The sequence below is a fragment of the Cimex lectularius genome, unplaced genomic scaffold, assembly GCF_000648675.2.
Source record: "Cimex lectularius strain Harlan isolate CLEC.00 unplaced genomic scaffold, Clec_2.1 scaffold43, whole genome shotgun sequence".
NCBI classification, from domain to species: Eukaryota; Metazoa; Arthropoda; class Insecta; order Hemiptera; family Cimicidae; genus Cimex; species Cimex lectularius.
In genome coordinates this window covers 120,229-139,366 of record NW_019392661.1, presented here as the reverse complement: position 1 = coordinate 139,366, position 19,138 = coordinate 120,229, and the positions used below count along the sequence as shown (strand labels likewise).

Sequence of the window (19,138 nt, the reverse complement as noted above, 5' to 3'; positions counted from 1 at the left end):
AGTATAAGAGCTGGGGTCACCCAAGGGTCTGTTCTTGGACCAATCTTATTACATCTGTATGAATACAATGAAATACTATTTACTCGACGCAGATAACCATTTATCAATTATGTCATTAATAAATACCACCCACACCATGGTATAAGAATGTTAAAATATTGGAATGTATCTGGAATAGAGATTTAATTTTAGTTACCATACAGAATTACTCAAAAGAATGGCCCATCTTAAGGAGCTTTTACTCGGTCTTTAATAAGCATTCATTCGTGTATGGTTGGTAAAAACAAAAAACTTATTTATGAACTATACTATTATGGTACTCCCCCTGGAGAAATGTCTTCTTTTTATTTATAAACTACCTACCGGTAAATACAAGCACAAAAACTTAAGCACATACTGTTTGAAAAATAATGAAGATACGTTAAAAGAAAATGTGTGTCTGCCAATTGTACCTGGTTTAACCAATTGCTGGGATAAATAAATAAATTTTTGTCTGTTAGTTGATTTGTTTTGAATAATGCCAGAATTAAAGAGATGCTCTCCAATTCCAGTGTTTGATCTAGAAACCTGTGTCCCTTTTTCTGTGATGGAAAAAACTTTATTCTTATTAGAACTTATTCTGATTATCTTCAGTCCTCATATAATCATTATTATGTAGAAGTGTAACCTTTTTTGTTATTTTTTAAAGCCATATAAAAAATATCAAACTTTTCAACATACAGCTTTTAACTTGAGGTCATTGTAACATTTTACGGTTTTTATTAATTTATGTCAATGTCATGTTAATCATCATTTACTTTATCAGCAAAAAATCTGCCAGAACCCTCCACCAACTCCCCAAAGACCTCCGATCCATACTAAACAACGGTTCAACTTCAATAAACCAAATTTTTAACTTCCTAGCAGTCATGCAACATATAAACTGTTATTTCATATCCCCTTATTCTTGTATCCACGCTGGCACTCCATGTTGGTGTGTGGCCCATCCCTGTCCTCGGGTGCGCTGGTCGGTCTTGGGCTGTGGTTTGAAGGGTGCCTCCCCGACTGAATCAATCAATTTCCAGTGAATTTGATGGTGACTAGCACAATGTTAAGTATTAGACGCGAGAGATCCATTGGGTTCCGTTCTTTCCCAACAAGAAGCTTTTTTTATGATCTCATTTCAAATACGAGGTTATATGAACCCTTGGGGTGCTGGTGTCTTTGAAAAAGCCCATTTGTAAATATGTTAATCTCAAAATGCAAGGCCACTGGATTCTAACCTAGGACTTACAGTAATGAGCACCGTATTAATACCTAAACCATTGTGGTCACTCACACTCCCTTCGGTGATATGTGGAAGGGTTGTGAAATAAAAACACTTTCTTTTTTTGGTCAGTTTTTATTTTTTTATTAGCAATATCCACCTTTTATTGAGGCCAAAATTTATTATGGTAAAAAATATTGTCTTATAACACTTTTTATGACATAATATTGTGAATATTTGGCCTTCCTTTCGTCTTCTTTATTTTATCATTTATAATCTAACAATGGTTGAGGCAAAAACAATTAAACAACTGCATCAATAAAAACAGCAGTCCTCACCATAGAAATTACTGTAAAATACTTAACTTCTTCAGTCTGTAAATGACAACAACTGTTGTTTACATTTTTTGCTTTTTTTAAATTATTTTTTAATAATAATAATAATTATTAAATATAATCAGTTTATAGAAATAATTTTAAAAAATAAAACTGTTTACAACAAAATATATTTTAAATAAACCTTTGCCTTTTTTTTCCATTTTTATACACTTTTACAAACTTTCAGTTCACATTTACTATATTCAAAATAAACTTTAAAAGTAAATCGAACTAATTCCCTATATGAGCTTCTATGTGAGTTGTTACAAATTTTTGAGTCTATATTGCACGTGTCGTCCTCCACAGGAAGACTCTTCTTTCATATAAGGAATTCAAGTAATCCATATTTTGGTTTTTATAATTTAATTCAAACGTGTGTCCGTTGGTAGCCAAAGGTCATTTGCCGATTCAGCAAGCAGTGGAAAAGATCAAAGTGCCCATTTCTAAATGGGGTTTAAAGGGAGGGGTAAGGACGCTATGAATTAGGGTAATTAAAATTATATGATGATTATTCGTAAGGAGGTTTTATCTTCCTGAAAGATACCTTTTCTTCTGGCGTTTTAAGAGGTGACATGCTTTACTCTAAAGTATAGATATTGATTTATTTTCTCGGTCCCCAAGATGGTGTGGGGGTGACACTAGAAACCGAAGTGCCAAAACTGGGAAATTCCTGTGTGGAAGCAGTGTCTGGTGCTTGTTGCTGGTTGTGTTCCCAAGGGCCACCCATCACAACGAAACCATTACCGCTTGTAGCATTCCCACTTCCTGAATTATTTGTAAAATCGCTGCCCCGCCAAGCAGCATTTCTTGACTCCTTGGCCTCATTTTCAGATATATCTTGCAACTAAAACACATAGAATATTAATCATTTTCATTTTTACAATAATTTGTGAGACTTACATATTCTTCTTCTAAATTGAGGAGGTGTTCTTTTGCATTGAAAACATCATCTTCTTCACCTCTGACACAAATAAGGTTTGGGTTTGGGCTTCCAGCCGTCGGGAATCTGATTTCAACATTAAATTTGTTCATGATTTTCTTAATGGCCCGACCTCTTGAACCAATCAAGCGAGAATGAACTCTGCTGTCAATATCAAACTCTTCTTTTGTCTTTTCTTTCTGCAATGAAAACAATATAATAAATTACAGAAATTGCTCTTTTCCATTGCTTTGAGAAACTTACAATTCCATTAACTATAGCCATGATTTCATCTCTAGCTGCATTGACATTCTCTTCATATCCTTGGATTGTAATAAGATTTTCTTCAGGTTCATCTCGATTAGGAAAATTAATCTGAACCCCGTGATTTTTTCGTATTTTTGATATTACAGAACCTTTCTTTCCAATAATCTTAGGGTGAAATTCTGGATCAACTTCAAGCTGAAAACAAGATTGTGAGTTATGTAACAATAACAAAGAATGGTTAAAAAAAAACTTACAGATATTTTGAATGATTTGAGCCTTCTGTCTTCCTTCTCTTCATCAAATCTCTTCATCTCTTCAAGAATTTTCAGTTTGGCCTCTTCAATGGCTGAAGGAACACCACGAATCTGAAATAAATATAAGTAATTGAGAAAAAAATATCGTCCAGCAATTTTTTTCTGGCCAATTGATTGCATATATTTGGTACATGTTTTACTTCAAGTTACAATAATATAAAAGTAGATGTTTTATGTCTCGCAGTTTTTACTTGGCCTCAGTTTGGGTTTTGTAACAAATTCCTCGATTTTTTATATTTTAATTGTAATATTTTTACTATGCACTACCTCATTCATCACAGCAGTGTATTTACGTAGTAATAACTTGTATTTATATACTGGTACACAAAGGAATTTTGTACTGTTTAAGTTATTTTATGTATGCTTATCCCCCATTTTAGCATTTATTTTAATATTCTTAAATATAGTTTATAACTTCTCAAAATTTCTTACAGCGTTCTCTTGCAGACAGTTTCCAACGATGCTGTACGTCTATAACTAATGGATGTAACAATTTTTACTAACTAAATATTGTAAAACGAAAATATAAAATCAGTTGAATTTCGGTCATAAACATAAATGTGGCATGTAAAGAAAGGCTACATAGAAAAAAAGCTCAATGCATAATGTTTTGGGCTTTAAACAGAAATAGTAGACATGCCACGTGGTATATTTGTCCTTGTATACAACAGCAGGTTTTAAGGTTAAACGAAATAACAGCCATCTTATTTAATGGTTGTTTCATCTTGTAGTCAACTATGCTCATTGTCTGATTGAACAAATATATTTTGTTAGCCAGAAAGAATAATGACAGAAATGACAGAGGATTGATGGAAGAATAGTAAGTACTGCATTGATGATGGTTTATGTTAAGTTATACAGTAGCGCCACACTAGACAGAACTGAGTAAAGCCAGGAACACACCCGATGCTATGCCATGCGACGCTACCCGACGCTCTGTGATCCCCATTGTCCAGATTTTTGTCGGGTCGCATCGAGTACAGTCGAAGACAAAAAACCGGACACTCATATTTTTATTCAAACTACATGTATTATTGTTGTTATATTAATTACAACATACTTATTTTAATATAAACCAAATTAACTGTGATTAAAAATTAATGTTTTTATTTAAAAAATTAATTTTAATGGTTTGGTAGAAAATTAATCAAAACACCGGAATATGACTTTTTGATATGAATTTAACAATTTATTGTACTTGCTTCGGCGGTACATATACTAAAATTGGAACAATTTATTACATGGTTTTGCTCATAAAATTTAATTAACAATTTATTTCATAGTTTTGCTCGTCAAATTACACCATTTTCATCGGGTAGCATCAGAACCGGACACTTATATTTTTTGTAGTTTATTTCGAACTAAGTACATGTAATTTTGTCGTTATATTAATTACATGTTGACAAAATGTGCTTGCGTCGGATAGCATCGGGTAGCGTCACATCAGGTAAGTGTGATCCCGGCTTAAGACTAAGTGTTGTTTAGATTAGCAAAAAGTTAGAAGCTGAATAAGACAGAAACAAGCAGTAAAACAAGTCTGGTAGATACACTGGAGCAGGTGATACTCACACGTGTACATTGAAAATTAATCCATAAATGTATTTAGTAGTCATAATTGACCATATTAATTACTCATACCTTTTTATCTAAAGTCTTGGTTGAGATGAAAATGTTAATGTTAAGAGCGGGATTCGAACCCGCTCACTATATGGCAAAAAGAGGAAAAATTCAAGTTTGTAGGTTGCGATGAGGAGTTGGTGTTCGAGTGGATTGAAGTTACACGAGCTTTTTCATCTCAACCAAGACCTTAGAAAAAAGCATAATTAATTGAAAAATAGGTTGGAAGTTGTGAAAAATCAAGACAAGAGTGATAGTGTAGTTGTTTGGAATTATTTTGACCTGCCTACCCAAGTAGGCCTCGCCATCTTCAGTCTCAATAATAATTTTGCCTAAAGACCACCTTGGATATGGCGACAAGTCAATACGTATCTTAATGAACCAAAATGACAATGATTCGAAACTAAAATGTTGACTTCACAATTTTGAACAAACATGACACGCAAGAATGGCACAATTACACAGAAAACAAACACTTTGAGCCCTGAAGATGATCTTAATAAAGATCAAAACATTGGCACAATAAAGAAAATGTTTTTCTGAAACCTATGTCACACCAGACCGCATCTCACGATTTCCGAATAATCATTTTAAACAAAGTGCAGCGAAAAATTGGCAATAGAGTGGGCAAAGCCAAATTAACTGCATACTATATATTTTCAAACAAAAAAATTATATCTCTGCGTATGAAAACATGTTCGGATTAGACAAACCTTCAGATTTGTCCACTAAGTCCAGATTGACTCCAACTAAAGTATATGGAGTTCATGACAGTCAATATGTCAAAGCAAGTATAAAAATTACATACCCGAATGAATTCTTCCTGTTGGTCTTGACCAGGGACCTCAATATACACATCATAATCACTGCCAATGCTTTTGATGTTTTTACCTTTAGGCCCAATAATTGCTTTGTGATATTCAGCTGGTACATCCATCTGTAATAAAAAACAACAAATATGCACATTTAATTAATTATATTTTTCCCCAAACTTTGATTCATTATTTATTTTTTGTCAATGTGCTAAAAAAACAGTTGCCATATTTACCTCATAATCAACAGGTTCACTGTCTTTTAGTGCTTGTTTTGCCTTTTCACAATTTTCTGGTAGCCCTCTGATTTTAATAACATCAAGTGGATTAGGGTACCCATCACCATTGACCATAGCAGACTCTCCCTCAGCATGTTCGTGTGTTTCATCAGGTGCTATTTTAACATATATGTTAAAGTCTTAGAAAGGGAGAAAAAAAATATGTAAAAGCAAAAAACTCACGGCGAATGTTGCGATCTGGAAACTTTATTTTGACATTGTACATCATCTCAATTTCTTGAACCTTCATGCCTTTTTGTCCCATAATAGATCTGTGATTTGCATGGGGGATGACGCAGTCTATTGTGACCCTCTCCTCAAGATCATGGACAATATCGGCCATTTTCTTCTTCACTGGCTCAATCATGTTCTTTGGCCCCTTGATAAGAACAACATTCGACTCGACTCCATTTCTCGGAAATGAAATTGTCACTCCTTCAAACTCACTTTCGAGCTGGTGCAAGACTTCACATCTTTTTGCAACAAAATGTTTGTGATGTCTTATGTCTATTGTCATTTCAGAGTCAGTAACATTATTCTGTAAAATAATAACAATTGTATTAAAATAAAATCGTAAAATCATTTTGAATTGATGTTACCAATTTTTCAATGGCAGCTTCAAGAGCAGCTTTAGCTTCTTCTACGCCTTCTTGCTTTCCCATAATTGTTATTACTTCATTATCTTGATCCCGATCAGATGGGAATATGATTTTAGTACCAGTACTTTCTCGAATCTGAAATATAATAAATTTAATACACTAATTATAATTAACAAAACTACTACTTATTTACTTTGTTGATATTGGCTCCAGCTTTCCCAATAAGGAATTTGTGATGTTGATTTTTCGCTCGGACTTCTGCCGTGTAGCTGTTGAGTTCCCTTTCTGAAGCTTGCTCCAGAAGCGATTTCTTAGCTTTTTTAACGTCATCCTTAGATCCACGAAGTACCACCGTGTCGCTTTTACTATCAGAAGATGGAAATTTAATACTCACTCCTCCACACTCATCAGTAATGGATTTGATGATTTTTCCACCAGCGCCAATCAAAGAGTTATAAATTTTGGGGTGAATCGAAATTTCTTCAGTCACATTATTCAACTGTTAAAAAAATAATAATAGTAAAAAGCTTCATTTAAAAAAAAAAAATTCAATACTACCTGTTCACTTTGAATTTTGATAATCATGTCCTTGGCCTTGTGAACATTTTCTTTTTTACCAATAATTGTTATTATGTCTTTTCCGCCATCATTGGTCATTTCAATTGTTGTATTTGTTTCTTCTCTTAACTGAGAAAAAATAATTTATAAAAATAAAAATAAATATTAGTTTTGTTAAACAAAACCATTTCTTACCTTCTTAATAGTGGCACCACCCTTGCCTATAATAAATTTATGGCAACCATTTGCTGGGACTTTCAAAGTGAAACTACTTTCAACAATTTCATCTACTTTTTTCAACAAATACTCATAGCACTTATCAACATCCGCCTTCGGTCCTCGTAGTTTGACGATATCACATTTCTTTTCTGAAACAATAAAATAAATACGGATTACATAAAAGTAAAAGAATTATGATTGCTATATGTATGTTTTAATCTCACCTGGAGGAGGAAATGTAATCATAACAGAGCTGAACTTTTCCTTAGTATCCCTAATGGATTCACCCTTGTTTCCAATTAGGGCTTTGTGGTGTTTCCATTCAATAATGATATCCCTTTCCTTTTCCTGCTCCATTTTCTGTATCATCTCTTCTAATTCCTAAAAAAATATAACAGAAAATATGTTATATAAAATAAGACCACTAGAATATACATTGGAAAAATGATTTACATGTTTGGCAGCTGCTACACCCTCTTTGTCACCTTCGATTCTAATAACGTTCTCATCTTTATCTGCAATATTGATGAAAACACCTGTTTGCTCTTTCAATCTGTTTACATTTGCTCCGTTCTTCCCGATGATATGCTTGTAATATTTCTGATCAACAGTGAGTTCAGTGTATGCAAGTTTACTCTCCAATTCAGACGTAAGTTCTTTGAGTTTTGTGAAAGCTTGAGAAACTTCTTCTTGAGGGCCTTCTATTGTTATTTTGTTCTCCTTGTCCGTAAACTGAACGTGAACCTAACAAGTGAAAAAAAAATGTTTTGTCTTACACACGTCCTCTTTTCTCCTTTTTGCCCAGAATTTTTTATACCTTGCTAAAATCTTGAGTAATAGACCTTATGTTCGCTCCTTTTCTTCCAATGATGTATTTGTGAATCCAAGAAGGAGCATCAACTACAGCTGACTGCATACTGTTAGCTTTAGCATACACCATGTTGAGGGCTAAAAAAAGTTGTAAAAACAATTTTTAAAAATATGCAGGTTATAAAATTAGGTTGAAATTATAATTTTGTTAAACTGTTTTTATTTTTCATTTAAATTAAAGATTACTTTTCTATTTTCATCACAAAAGAGAAAAGGTAAAGTTATAAATTAGAAATACGTTATTCAGAAATAAAATGTATCAAAACTAATTCTTAAATGTTAACTTCTAGGTTTATTTCATGCATGTAAACTATGGGCAATTTTAAACTAAAGATAGTTCTAGGAATAAATATAGCCTGAAATCTTAATTTAAAAAAATGATTTTTTGTATTGATGAAATAAGTAATTATTGTATTAATTTTACTCAATATCTTTACAGAAGTGATTTCATCAGGTTTTGTACGATGGTTTACCATTTCTTTCTAAGAAAATTATTCTTTAATGCAGCATAATAATACTAATAAATAGTGAAATTCACCAAAATTGAAAGCAATTTGAGGTAAAAGTTAAACCATAAACTTTTAAAATATGCCATAAGCAGAATGTAGCAGGTGCAGGCGTTTTGATAAAAAGTACACTTTTTTATGAACAATTCCATAAAAGAAAATAATAAGCAACAGACAGTGCATATTTTAAATGGATCTATTAATAAAGTTCATATGAAACATAATTGTTAAACATTTGAAATATTATAACTGTTTTTATACATATATTTTCAAAATGAACCGTCCAAAACACCAGAAAACAATTTGGTGAAGGGGATCTGAACATAGTAGTACCAAAATAAGGGCTATTTACCATTTGATAAGGTCAATGTACGCCCGTAATAAATTTTCAATATAAATTGGTTATTTTCTTTTCTGTGACTTTGACTCAATTGCAAAGTACGAATTAAAAATTCAACATGTGAACATAGAATTTTTCAAGATTAAAAAAAATATATATATATAAAATAAACTAATTTATTTTTACGTACCACTTCCCAATTTATCTTGTGGTCCTCTGAGGGTAATTGTCTCTTTCTGGGAGTCAGGGGGAGGCATTTCAACACTGACTCCTGTAGCATGTAGAATTTCTGCGATACCAGAACGTTTTGATCCGATCACATACTTGTGCCTTAATTTGTTGACTTCAACACCGACTGTAGTGTACTTTGCTTCCTGAAGCCAAATAATAAATTGTTCCTCAATTTTTAATTTTTAAACAGATTAATCAGAGAAAATAATGTGTCGGTACACTTACCATGTCATGGTACATGGAAAGAATTTCTTCCTTGGCAGCTAAAACACCTTCTTTTTCACCAAATATTGTTATCTCCTGAGCACTATGGCCTTCAGGCGGTATGTGAATTTTTACACCAGTCTCTGCTTGAATTCTGTTCACATTCTCGTTGAAAGCGCCACAGATGAAAGGGTGGTAGACTTTTGGAATCGTAAACCTCTCAATAGCTTTTTTTAACTGTTCATCAGATATGAGTTGCATTTCGTGGATAGCTTTTTCAATTCCATCTCTTGTACCAGTGACAGTGATTTCATCTGAATTATCAGAAATAACCGGCACAGAGATTTTAGTTGCAGTAATCTTTTCAAGTTCCTTAAGTCTGTTGCCAGACTTTCCGAGAATGCAGCGATGATGTTCTTTAGGGATGGAAATCTTGGAACTGGCTTGGGTTTGGAAGGTGGTAAGAATTTTCCTCCTAGCATCCATAACACTTTCTTGTTTCCCAGTGAGCAAGAAAGTGAGTGAACCGTCCTTGCATGAAGATATCTCTATGAGCGCACCAGTCTCTTTCATAATGGCTGAGCACGTTCTCAGAGATTCCTTCTCTCCGAAGCTGTTGTTGTGGTCAAATCTTCTTTCGTCTGATGGTACCAAAAACACCTGTGTTATGACAGAGCTCCTGATTCGCATCTTGTTGTTCCATTGTCCGATGTTGTTGATGGGAGTCGGATTGGCTGACTCTGGTAATGCTGGGAAAGCTTCATCATAAACATATTGTGATTGGTCGGATTGGGTATTTGAATGGTACACTTGTCCCTCCTCCATTCTGCTTGCTGAGTAATCCAGTCACGTGCCGTGTCTTACAGTAACACTAAGACAAATATATTAAATTTAAAAATTTGAATAAAAGACTTAAAAAATTGTTTAAATTTAGGCTCTGCTAAGTGATGAATAGCTTGATCACCTCTGGCCATTCCTGGTTTTACATTTTATTTCTCACATTTCAACATTTTACCACTCAAACGGCAAAAAGTGATAGGCAGACAAAACATGAAAATCACCATCCAGGATGATTAGAGATGACCATGGTGCAATATTGTGGTTTACTTTTTTTTGTTGAATATTAAAACTGATCAATTGCTTGAACAGCAAAATAAATTAATTCAATTGCTCAGATTATTAACATGTACTCAAATTTCTGTGACAGTGCAAACATATTTAATATTTATCAAAGAATATTATGTAGTGGTCTTGTTAACAGGCAATTATCAACCGAACTAAATTCACACAAAGATATGGGTGCAATGAAAATTTATCACCATGATTAAATAAAAGAGAACAAAATTACCCTGAAAAATTAAACGTTAAGTCAGTTATGTATTTTCTGCTAACAGTGGTTTACACACGAATAACTGAGACAAAATTTGTCATTATTTGAAATAGAACACTAACTTGTAAATTTGCGTCCAGTGTTATCAAGAAGCTCCAGAAAGCCCTTTCCCAAATTTAAAACTTAAAAATTAATTTGGGGACCGCGGTAGCCGAGTGGTTAGCATGAGAGACTCTCACGCCGCGGTCGTGGGTTCGATTCCCACCGTCGCCTCTGGCCCTTTTTTCACAATAACCCCCCCAAATTTGAATACACATATATGAATTGTCACATGGCTAATATGCATAGTTCATAACGCCAGGAAAAAAAAAATTAATTTAAATTTTTTTTAAATTGAAACTAATAAACTGTAAGCATTAGTGAAACTCTTATCTCCATCGTTAGGCCTTGATTAAAATAGATATTTATAGAATAGCTTTCTCACAAAAGCGTTTTATCATTTGGCAAGTATATTGATTTCTATCAAATTTGAAAGGGAAAAAATCTGTCTAGTGCAAATAAATTTAAAAATACCAGATAACTCTTTAACATTGAGCGCCTTGCAATGTCAACAGTTTTTGATATGTGCAGTTTAATGTAAGAGATAATGGTATAACAACTAGGACCTTTAAAAATGATTATAGATAAGATTCTCCAAGAGGAAAATTCATTAATTAAAGCTGTAGTGGTAAGATAAGAAACTAAAATGTTCAAAAACAAATTAATCTTACAGTTAGAACACATTTTCGCCTGGTAAAATATTACAAATGTTTTACTAAAGACAACAGCTTTAGCGCGTATTGTTTAATTTTACTAAAAAATATTCCAGATTAGAAAATGTAAAAAATATAGAATTAACAGATTATAAAAGAGAGGTAGGATGGTAACTGCATCCTGAGAAGATCAGACTTCAAAGCCATTTTAAAACAGAAGCAGACAGAAATGAAACAAGTCCAGCGGGTGTTAAAGACAAGGATAATAGCAGACCAAGATGATCAGCGACGATTCAGGTTTACGACCTCACAGTGTTGTAAAAAGTCAACATGAAGAGAAAACAACTCAGGTTTTGGCCAGCATATTTTTTATGCGACGAAAGCAAGAAAGTTCTGGGCTGTTAAAAGGATAAGGTAACAAGGAGGCAGTTAATACAGAAAAAATCCTTTCTCATTATTTCACCTTCGTAACGTGAGTGAAATATTAAATATTTTCCATGGCTTTTTATGATTTGGGAAGGGATTTTTTAAAGTCATTGTTGTTGATGGAGGCTCTTTGATAGCTGCCATTTATTTGACCCGAACTACTAAAAAAAATTCTAAAGCACAATGATGTATGTTCACATACGGTGTACCCCCACGAACTTTTTAGGAGGAAAATAATGTCAATTTTTCCTGACCTTAAAACCATTGCACATATTATGAGGGAAAGAGGTGCTTACCGTGAGAAGGTTTTTAAAGAATGTTTACACAAGATATCTAAAAAGTTGTCACTAATATAGTTTTAAGAAGGTTGGTTTTGAGATTTTCAATGAGGGTCATGTCCATGTTGGAAGAATATACAATAGTAGAAGATATTTAAAATAACTGTTCCCACTGAATTCAATTAAATCTAAACCCCTATCTGCATTGAAAAATTGAACAACATTCAATTAGTTTTAGACAAGTAATCAAAAATGTGAGATATATGCATGTTGTAGTAGAAAAAAAGAGAAAGTTATCTCTTGTACAGTATTATTGACGTGTTAAGAGATTATAAAACAGAAAAGGGACTCAGCAAAAATAATTAAACCATTCTTTTGATAAGGAAGGCCATTTTTAAACAGAATTCAACTGGAACTGGAACCAAAGTACATTTTCACAGCATTTGACATAATAAATTTAAAAAAAAGTTTAGGTTTTTAATAAATGCACAAATAGTTTTAAATCTTCCTTGAAAGAGTCATGAACGAAAACAAGTTGTTTTATTTTGAATATTAGTTACAATCATTCTAAACCACAATTCCATGTTTAAACACCACAAACATCAACATGGAAATACCCAATCTGATAAGACAAAAAAAAAGGTGATGTGAATTCTATACAGGATGTAATGTATATGTATAGAAAAAAAGTCTGTTTCAAATTTTTCATAATGCAGCCAACCCCCCCCCCCCCAAAAAAAAGCCAAATTATTAAAAAATAAAATTTATGTTTTGTTTTTCCAAATTAATATAATTTAGTAGTACTCTAAATAATATATTTTATAGTGATTACATAAAAATTTCTAATTTGATGAACACGACCAGAAGTGAAAGCAAAATTGAGTAATTCAAAACATTTCTGATCATGTATTTAGTTGTTATTTCATCAAAACTGAATAACTGATTTTAAAATAGAATAACATGACAGTTTTGATACGGTTCAACCATGAGTTTTTCTGTTTGTGAAAATATAACACCATGATAATTATTTTTTTATATATTTTTTTAAATATTTTTGCTTAAGTAATAAAAAATATTTTTAATGAAGCAAAGACATGAAAAAATGATAGATAGAAAAACTATCGTACTTCAGAAAATTGCATGTTGCAGACTTTTAGAAAGTAAGTAATTAACCAGAGAAAGGATAAATTCATAGCATATTTCAAATGGGAAAGGCTGAAATACAAATTTTGAAACTAACAATTCTTTTCTCTTCTAGTTTGTGATTGATAAATCACACTTTGTAAACAAACATGTAATAAGATGGTAACAGCACAAAATATAAGCTAAAGTTTCAACTAAATTTAAAATTTATAAATTTCATACAGGGTACAATGAATATAATGGTGATACAATCTTTCCAAATGTTTTAGAATCAGTAATGATTCAATGAATACATAAAAAATGGTTTTATGCATTTTAAAATACATTTTAAACTGTTTCTAGAAACTTGTAGCCAAATAAAGATAAAAGGTAATAAGTTTGAAATAAAATAATTGATCTTAACAATCAGAACAAATTTACACTTGTTTTAATGAAAAAAGTTAAAAGAAGGCTTAAAATTGATAAAAATTGAAAACCATTATATCAAACCTTCAAAGCAAAATGGTTTGAAAAGCAAGGTTTCCATTTCTCAAGATCTTATGTAGAAGAAGGTACACAGTGCAAATGACAAAATTAATGAAGTGAATTTACAATGTCAACCTTAATTTCATATTTTAGACCAAACAGGTTTAAATAAGAGCTTTAACTTTAAAAAATTGTATTGCTCCAATATTATTTTAAACATTACTTCTTACTCCAAATAATTATTCTTTTAATCTAAGGTTTTTACTTTAAACTAGTGTCATGATCGATATTCAAACCCACAACCTTCGGCTCAATACGCCGCTGCTCTAACCACATGAACTATTGTGACTTCGATCCCCTCTGACACCAACTTCCCATCTCAACCTACAACCGTTCGAATTTTCCTTCTTTTCTGCCATTTTTCAAGGGGTGGGTTCGAATCTCGCTCATGACACTAATTTTCATCACAACCAAAAACCTTAGATGAAAAGAATAATTAATTGGATAATTAATAATTAATGGTCAATTATGGCCACTAAACAAATGAGGTGTACTTCTTACTTCAATACAGAATGTGACAAAATATTATTTTTATAGGTAAAGTAATATGTGATGGCAACAAGCTGAAAATGGATACTTCCACAGTTTAGACTGGGAAAGATGGAACAGCACATATAAGCTTTTTAAGAAGAAAGCTATAACATAAAATATTAATTTTTATGATTTATGATCAAGCGTTTGATGCCAATGATCCCAAAAAAAGGAGACTTTCATGTCAGGATCAGTTAAGACAATACCTTATTAAAAATTAAAAAAAAAGTACTTTTTTAAAAATATTGAATCATCTCAAGTTTAAATTAAAGTGAGGCTTTCTTATGAAGAACATGGTATTTTGTGCCAATGATGAAAAGCTGGCATGTGTGCTATTTTTTTTCCGTTTTTTCAAATTATTGGGTTGTCCGGAAAATAATGCAGGATTTTGGTATTAAACAAAAAAAAAGAAACTAGTTACTTTAAAGCAATGTTCTTTAATCAAAATAATTTCCCATACTCTCAATACATTTCTCCCAACGTGTTGGTAACTTATTAATTCCGTCTGAGTAGAATTCAGAATTTTTAGAATTGATAAAGTCAATAAATGCATTTTCCAGTTCCGTTTGATTTTTGAATATTATGGGTTGTAAGTAGTGGTCCAGGTGTCTAAAAAAATGGTAGTCAGTAGGCGAGAGGTCCGGAGAGTAGGGTGGGTGAGGCAAAGTTTCATAGCCAAGCTCCAATAATTTTTGTGACGTTACACGTGACACATGTGGTCGAGCGTTGTCATGCAACAAAATGGGCCCTTTCCGATTGACCAAAGAGGGCTTCATTACTGCCAATTTCTGATGCATGGTATTAATTTGGTTACAGTATGATTCAGCATTGATGGTTTCGCCAGGATTTAAGAAGCTGTAGTGTATTAAACCAAATGAAGCCCACCATACCGTAACCATTACCTTTTTTTGATGAGTTGGGGGCTTTGGAAAATGTATTGGAGCTTCTCCTTTGTCGAGCCACTGTCCAGAACGTCTAGTGTTATCGTAGAGAATCCACTTTTCGTCACATGTAACAATTCTGGCCAGAAATGGGTCATTTTTGTTTCGACAAAGAAGTGATGCACAAACATCAAAGCGCTGATTTTTTTGGCGATCGTTTAATGAGTGTGGAACCCAATTTTCGAGTTTTTTCACTTTTCCAATCGCCTTGAGGTGGTCAGCGACGGTCGTTTTACTGACTTTGAGTTGCTCTGCAAGTTCTCGAACAGTTGTTTTGGGGTTTTCTTCCACCACTGATCGCAGAACATCATCATTAAGAGAGGAAGGCCTTCTTCATCTTCAAGGCTGAAATCTCCCTCCCGAAATTTTTTAAACCACCTTTGCACAGTGCACTCATTAACACAACCCTCGCCCCAGACTTGGTTAATGTTTCTAGCCGTTTGGGCTCCGCTTCGGCCGAGTTTAAACTCGTAAAAGAAAATCGTACGAAATTCTCGCTTTGACATTATAAGGATGACTGAATTATTTCCAAGTAGCGGAATGCTACAGAGGTAAACAAACAATATCATTTGGAAGAGGATTAATAAGTGTTGACATTCATACAAATGAGTAATCCTGTAAACGTAAACAGAATATTTTATATAGATTTTTTTTAATGAAAACTTAAAATCCTGCATTATTTTCCGGACAACCCGATAGAATTGTTTTTAAAAATAGCTGTGAAATTGTGCTTTTTCTCAAACTTTTAATCATTTTTAATAAATAATTTCCTGTTATAATGCAGAAGGAGAATGGAACAAAGTGCTGCCTTCTTTTGAAGAACATGGTATTTGGTACCAATGATGAAAGCTTATAATGTGTTTTTTTTTCTTTCAAATTATTTATAACTGTTTTTAAAAATTACTGTGGGACATGCTTTTTCTAAAATGCTTAAGCTTTTTTTAATAAATAATTCCATGCAGAATGAGAATGGAAAAGCATTGCCTTCTTATTAACATGGTATTTGGTGCCACTTATGAAAAGATTGCCAAGTGCCATAATTTAAAGAAAATTACGTACAGTTTTTTAAAATGTAAATGCGAAATCATGCTTTTCCCAAAATGTTTAAGCACTTTTTAATAATTCCTTGCTACAATGCAGAAAGAATGGCGTAAAGCACTGCCTTATTATGAACAACATGGTATTTGGAGCCAATGATGGAAGGCTTGCTATTTGCCCTTATTTGGGGGGGGGGAAAGGTGGACATAAGTTATTAAAATATAAGTATGAAATTGTGCTTTTTCCAAAATATTTAATAATTTTTTCCCTGTAAATAATTCCTTATTACAATGCAGAGTGAGAATGGAACAAACTGCTGCCTTCTCAGAATGTCGTATTTGGTGCCAATGATGGAAAACTTGTAATGTGCCCTAATTGGAAAAAAAAATAGGTTTTTAAAAATATTTAATTTCCCAAAATGTTTAAACATTTTTTAATAATTTCCTGTTACAATGCAAAGAGAGAATGGAATAAAGAATTGCCTTTTTAAGAATAACAAGGTATTTGGTGCCAATCATGTTTCCTTGCTTGCAATGTGCCCTAATTTGGGAGAAAAAATTGGATGTAGTTTTTTAAAATATAATATGGAATTGTGCTTTTTTTTGCATTAACTGTACAATAGTGGTTTTTTTTTATGGCATGAGATATTGTGAAGCCCAAGGTGTTTAAAGCATGGCATACATTTTTACTACTGGTGTAAATATAAAAATAGCCAAGAGACCCCCTTATAAAAATTTAATCCCAACAAAACAAAAATTTTGTGAAACGGAAAATAAAGAGGATATATTTTTCGAAGGGTTGTTGACCTCGAGGAAAGCGAGACCGCGTGGAAGTGAAAAATAAAATGCGATCCTCGTGAAATTTAACAGAAGAAATTTCACTTCACCGACCTTGAACTCCGTATGTTTATCAGTTGCGACTTATCGTTTAGGACGCAATTAAAGTAGAAGAAACGGGGGAAAAACGTTAAGAGGCGGCGTAGAAGCGGCAGCGAAGACTGAGGAACTTAGAAGCGACCGGGGGCTAGCACCCGGATCCGGTAAATTGCGACAGTGCGGGGGTCAAAGAGGTTGACACGTCGGCAAGAAAGCATGTAGCTGTGTTGTACCTGCTAAAACGAAACTGAACGTTCCCCCGACCCAAATAAAGAAGACGGGACGTAAAAACGACCAGACTCTTTTGCCGGCCAACCAGTCCCGACTTCAACACTTACTTTCTAACATAAATGCACAAATATGAGTACTCACTGTACTGTATGCCAGAGATCCGTCCTGATTAATACCTTTAACCAGCCAGTTTTGTTATTATGTCCCCCTTGAAAAACAAATACATCCGATTAATTTTAGACCTTTACATTACAATAGACTTGATTAAAATAAGTCTCTTGGTTTACTTTATTATTTATATAATAATAGATATTGAGTCGAGATGACATACCAAATGGCAGACACAAACAAGTTGATTCTCTACGCTAGGGGCGTTCTGTATGTTGGCTCTGTTGTGATAATTATCCGGTATCGACAACATCAAATAACGAAATGTCCCTTATTTCTCGTTTTTGGGGATTATCCTGAGATTTGTTCGGGCCCGTTTCAATTTCTAAACCGACCTGCTTTTCACAGAATTTTGTTTTTGTTTTTTCAGAAAACACTAGGTTTCGGTTTTATGTACCAGCATCGGCTTCACTTGGCAATGTTCCACATCTGCGTTGAATCGGACAGAATTCTGAGATTTTGGCTTTTCCGCACATTTTCCCCTCGTTAAATGTTCGATTTCAATTTATGTCGATTGGCTCTTGTGCTGGTTTGTCGCAGTGGCTCGGACTTTACAGTTTGCAGCTGCTTCGGCCATCTGCTCACAGAAATGTGAATATTTTTCCGGTCGGGTTGAAATCTACTTTACACGCCCGCGAAATCAAAATTCAAATATGACAGGCTCAATTCATAAAAAAAAGGACACGAGCACTATAAAAATATGGTACAAACAATTTTGCCTCATTGGCCAAGGGCTATGGTATGGGCTGCTGATATCAAAAATTCTTATTTTATAGTTTATTTTATCAGGTGTACTGCAATTCAGACTTTATTTAATTTTTTAAATTTTGTTAACAACTAACTTGCATCCGGCATCCCTGTACCATCCACGTGTTGATCTGGCATCTCATTTCATGAATATTATATAGAGACTGGGAACAAACTTGGCCACTACTGACAACAATCTAAGAGACATGAAAGAATGTCAAAAAGTTGGGAATGTTCCCTACCATACCTTTCACATGGATACCCATCATCGTATGCTGCACGCAATATAATGATGTTTATGGAATCACTGGGAAAAATTACTGCCCTCTTCATAGCAACTGTTTAGTCTATGATTTCGATGCACAAGTCCCGTACAAACATGTTGATTCACTACAGTGAAACATTCCCATTTGACAGAATGGGCAAGAAATGGTGTTAGTTAGACTGAGTATAGGCCACACTCGTTACACACACGGTTTCATCATGGCCAAAAAACTGCCCGCACTCTGTAATGCTTGCCATGAAACTATAACCGTTAAACATGTTTTAACAGAATGTGCTCTTCTTAAATACAATACTCATCATTATAACTTATTCTTATTATGATCTACTTCCTTATTAGATTCTTATCCTTTCATGTTTTTGCCAGTTTTTAGATTTTCACCTGCAGGTTGAGGGGTTTGGGAATTGATGTATTGAACTAATTCAACTACATCTAAGCTACCTATTGGTTTGAAAATTGTACCCAATGTGTAAAAGTACTTTGTGTAACTAATGAAATATCTAAAATACCCAA

General features: G+C 33.3%; 1 protein-coding gene across 3 annotated transcripts; it reads right to left on the bottom strand.

Annotated features, from left to right (window-relative positions):
• Nucleotides 1–1,362: 1,362 nt before the first annotated feature.
• On the bottom strand, nt 1,363–18,215 carry LOC106662523 (vigilin). Of its 3 annotated transcripts, none has more exons than XM_014386680.2 (18): nt 17,759–18,215; nt 17,569–17,635; nt 9,379–10,228; nt 9,113–9,296; nt 8,024–8,154; nt 7,660–7,950; nt 7,431–7,587; nt 7,183–7,355; nt 6,988–7,116; nt 6,623–6,928; nt 6,430–6,564; nt 6,014–6,368; nt 5,789–5,946; nt 5,549–5,677; nt 3,064–3,174; nt 2,807–3,004; nt 2,524–2,742; nt 1,363–2,467 (listed from the first exon to the last, which is right to left on the bottom strand). In XM_014386680.2, the coding sequence occupies exons 3-18, from the start codon at nt 10,180–10,182 to the stop codon at nt 2,225–2,227; spliced, it is 3,723 nt and encodes a 1,240-aa protein (XP_014242166.1). In that variant the 5' UTR covers nt 10,183–10,228; nt 17,569–17,635; nt 17,759–18,215; the 3' UTR covers nt 1,363–2,224. The 3 variants fall into 3 exon arrangements, with proteins under 3 accessions (XP_014242166.1, XP_014242167.1, XP_014242168.1); XM_014386681.2 differs by lacking the exon at nt 17,759–18,215 and adding an exon at nt 17,715–17,733; XM_014386682.2 differs by lacking the exons at nt 17,569–17,635; nt 17,759–18,215 and adding an exon at nt 12,162–12,264.
• Nucleotides 18,216–19,138: the final 923 nt, after the last annotated feature.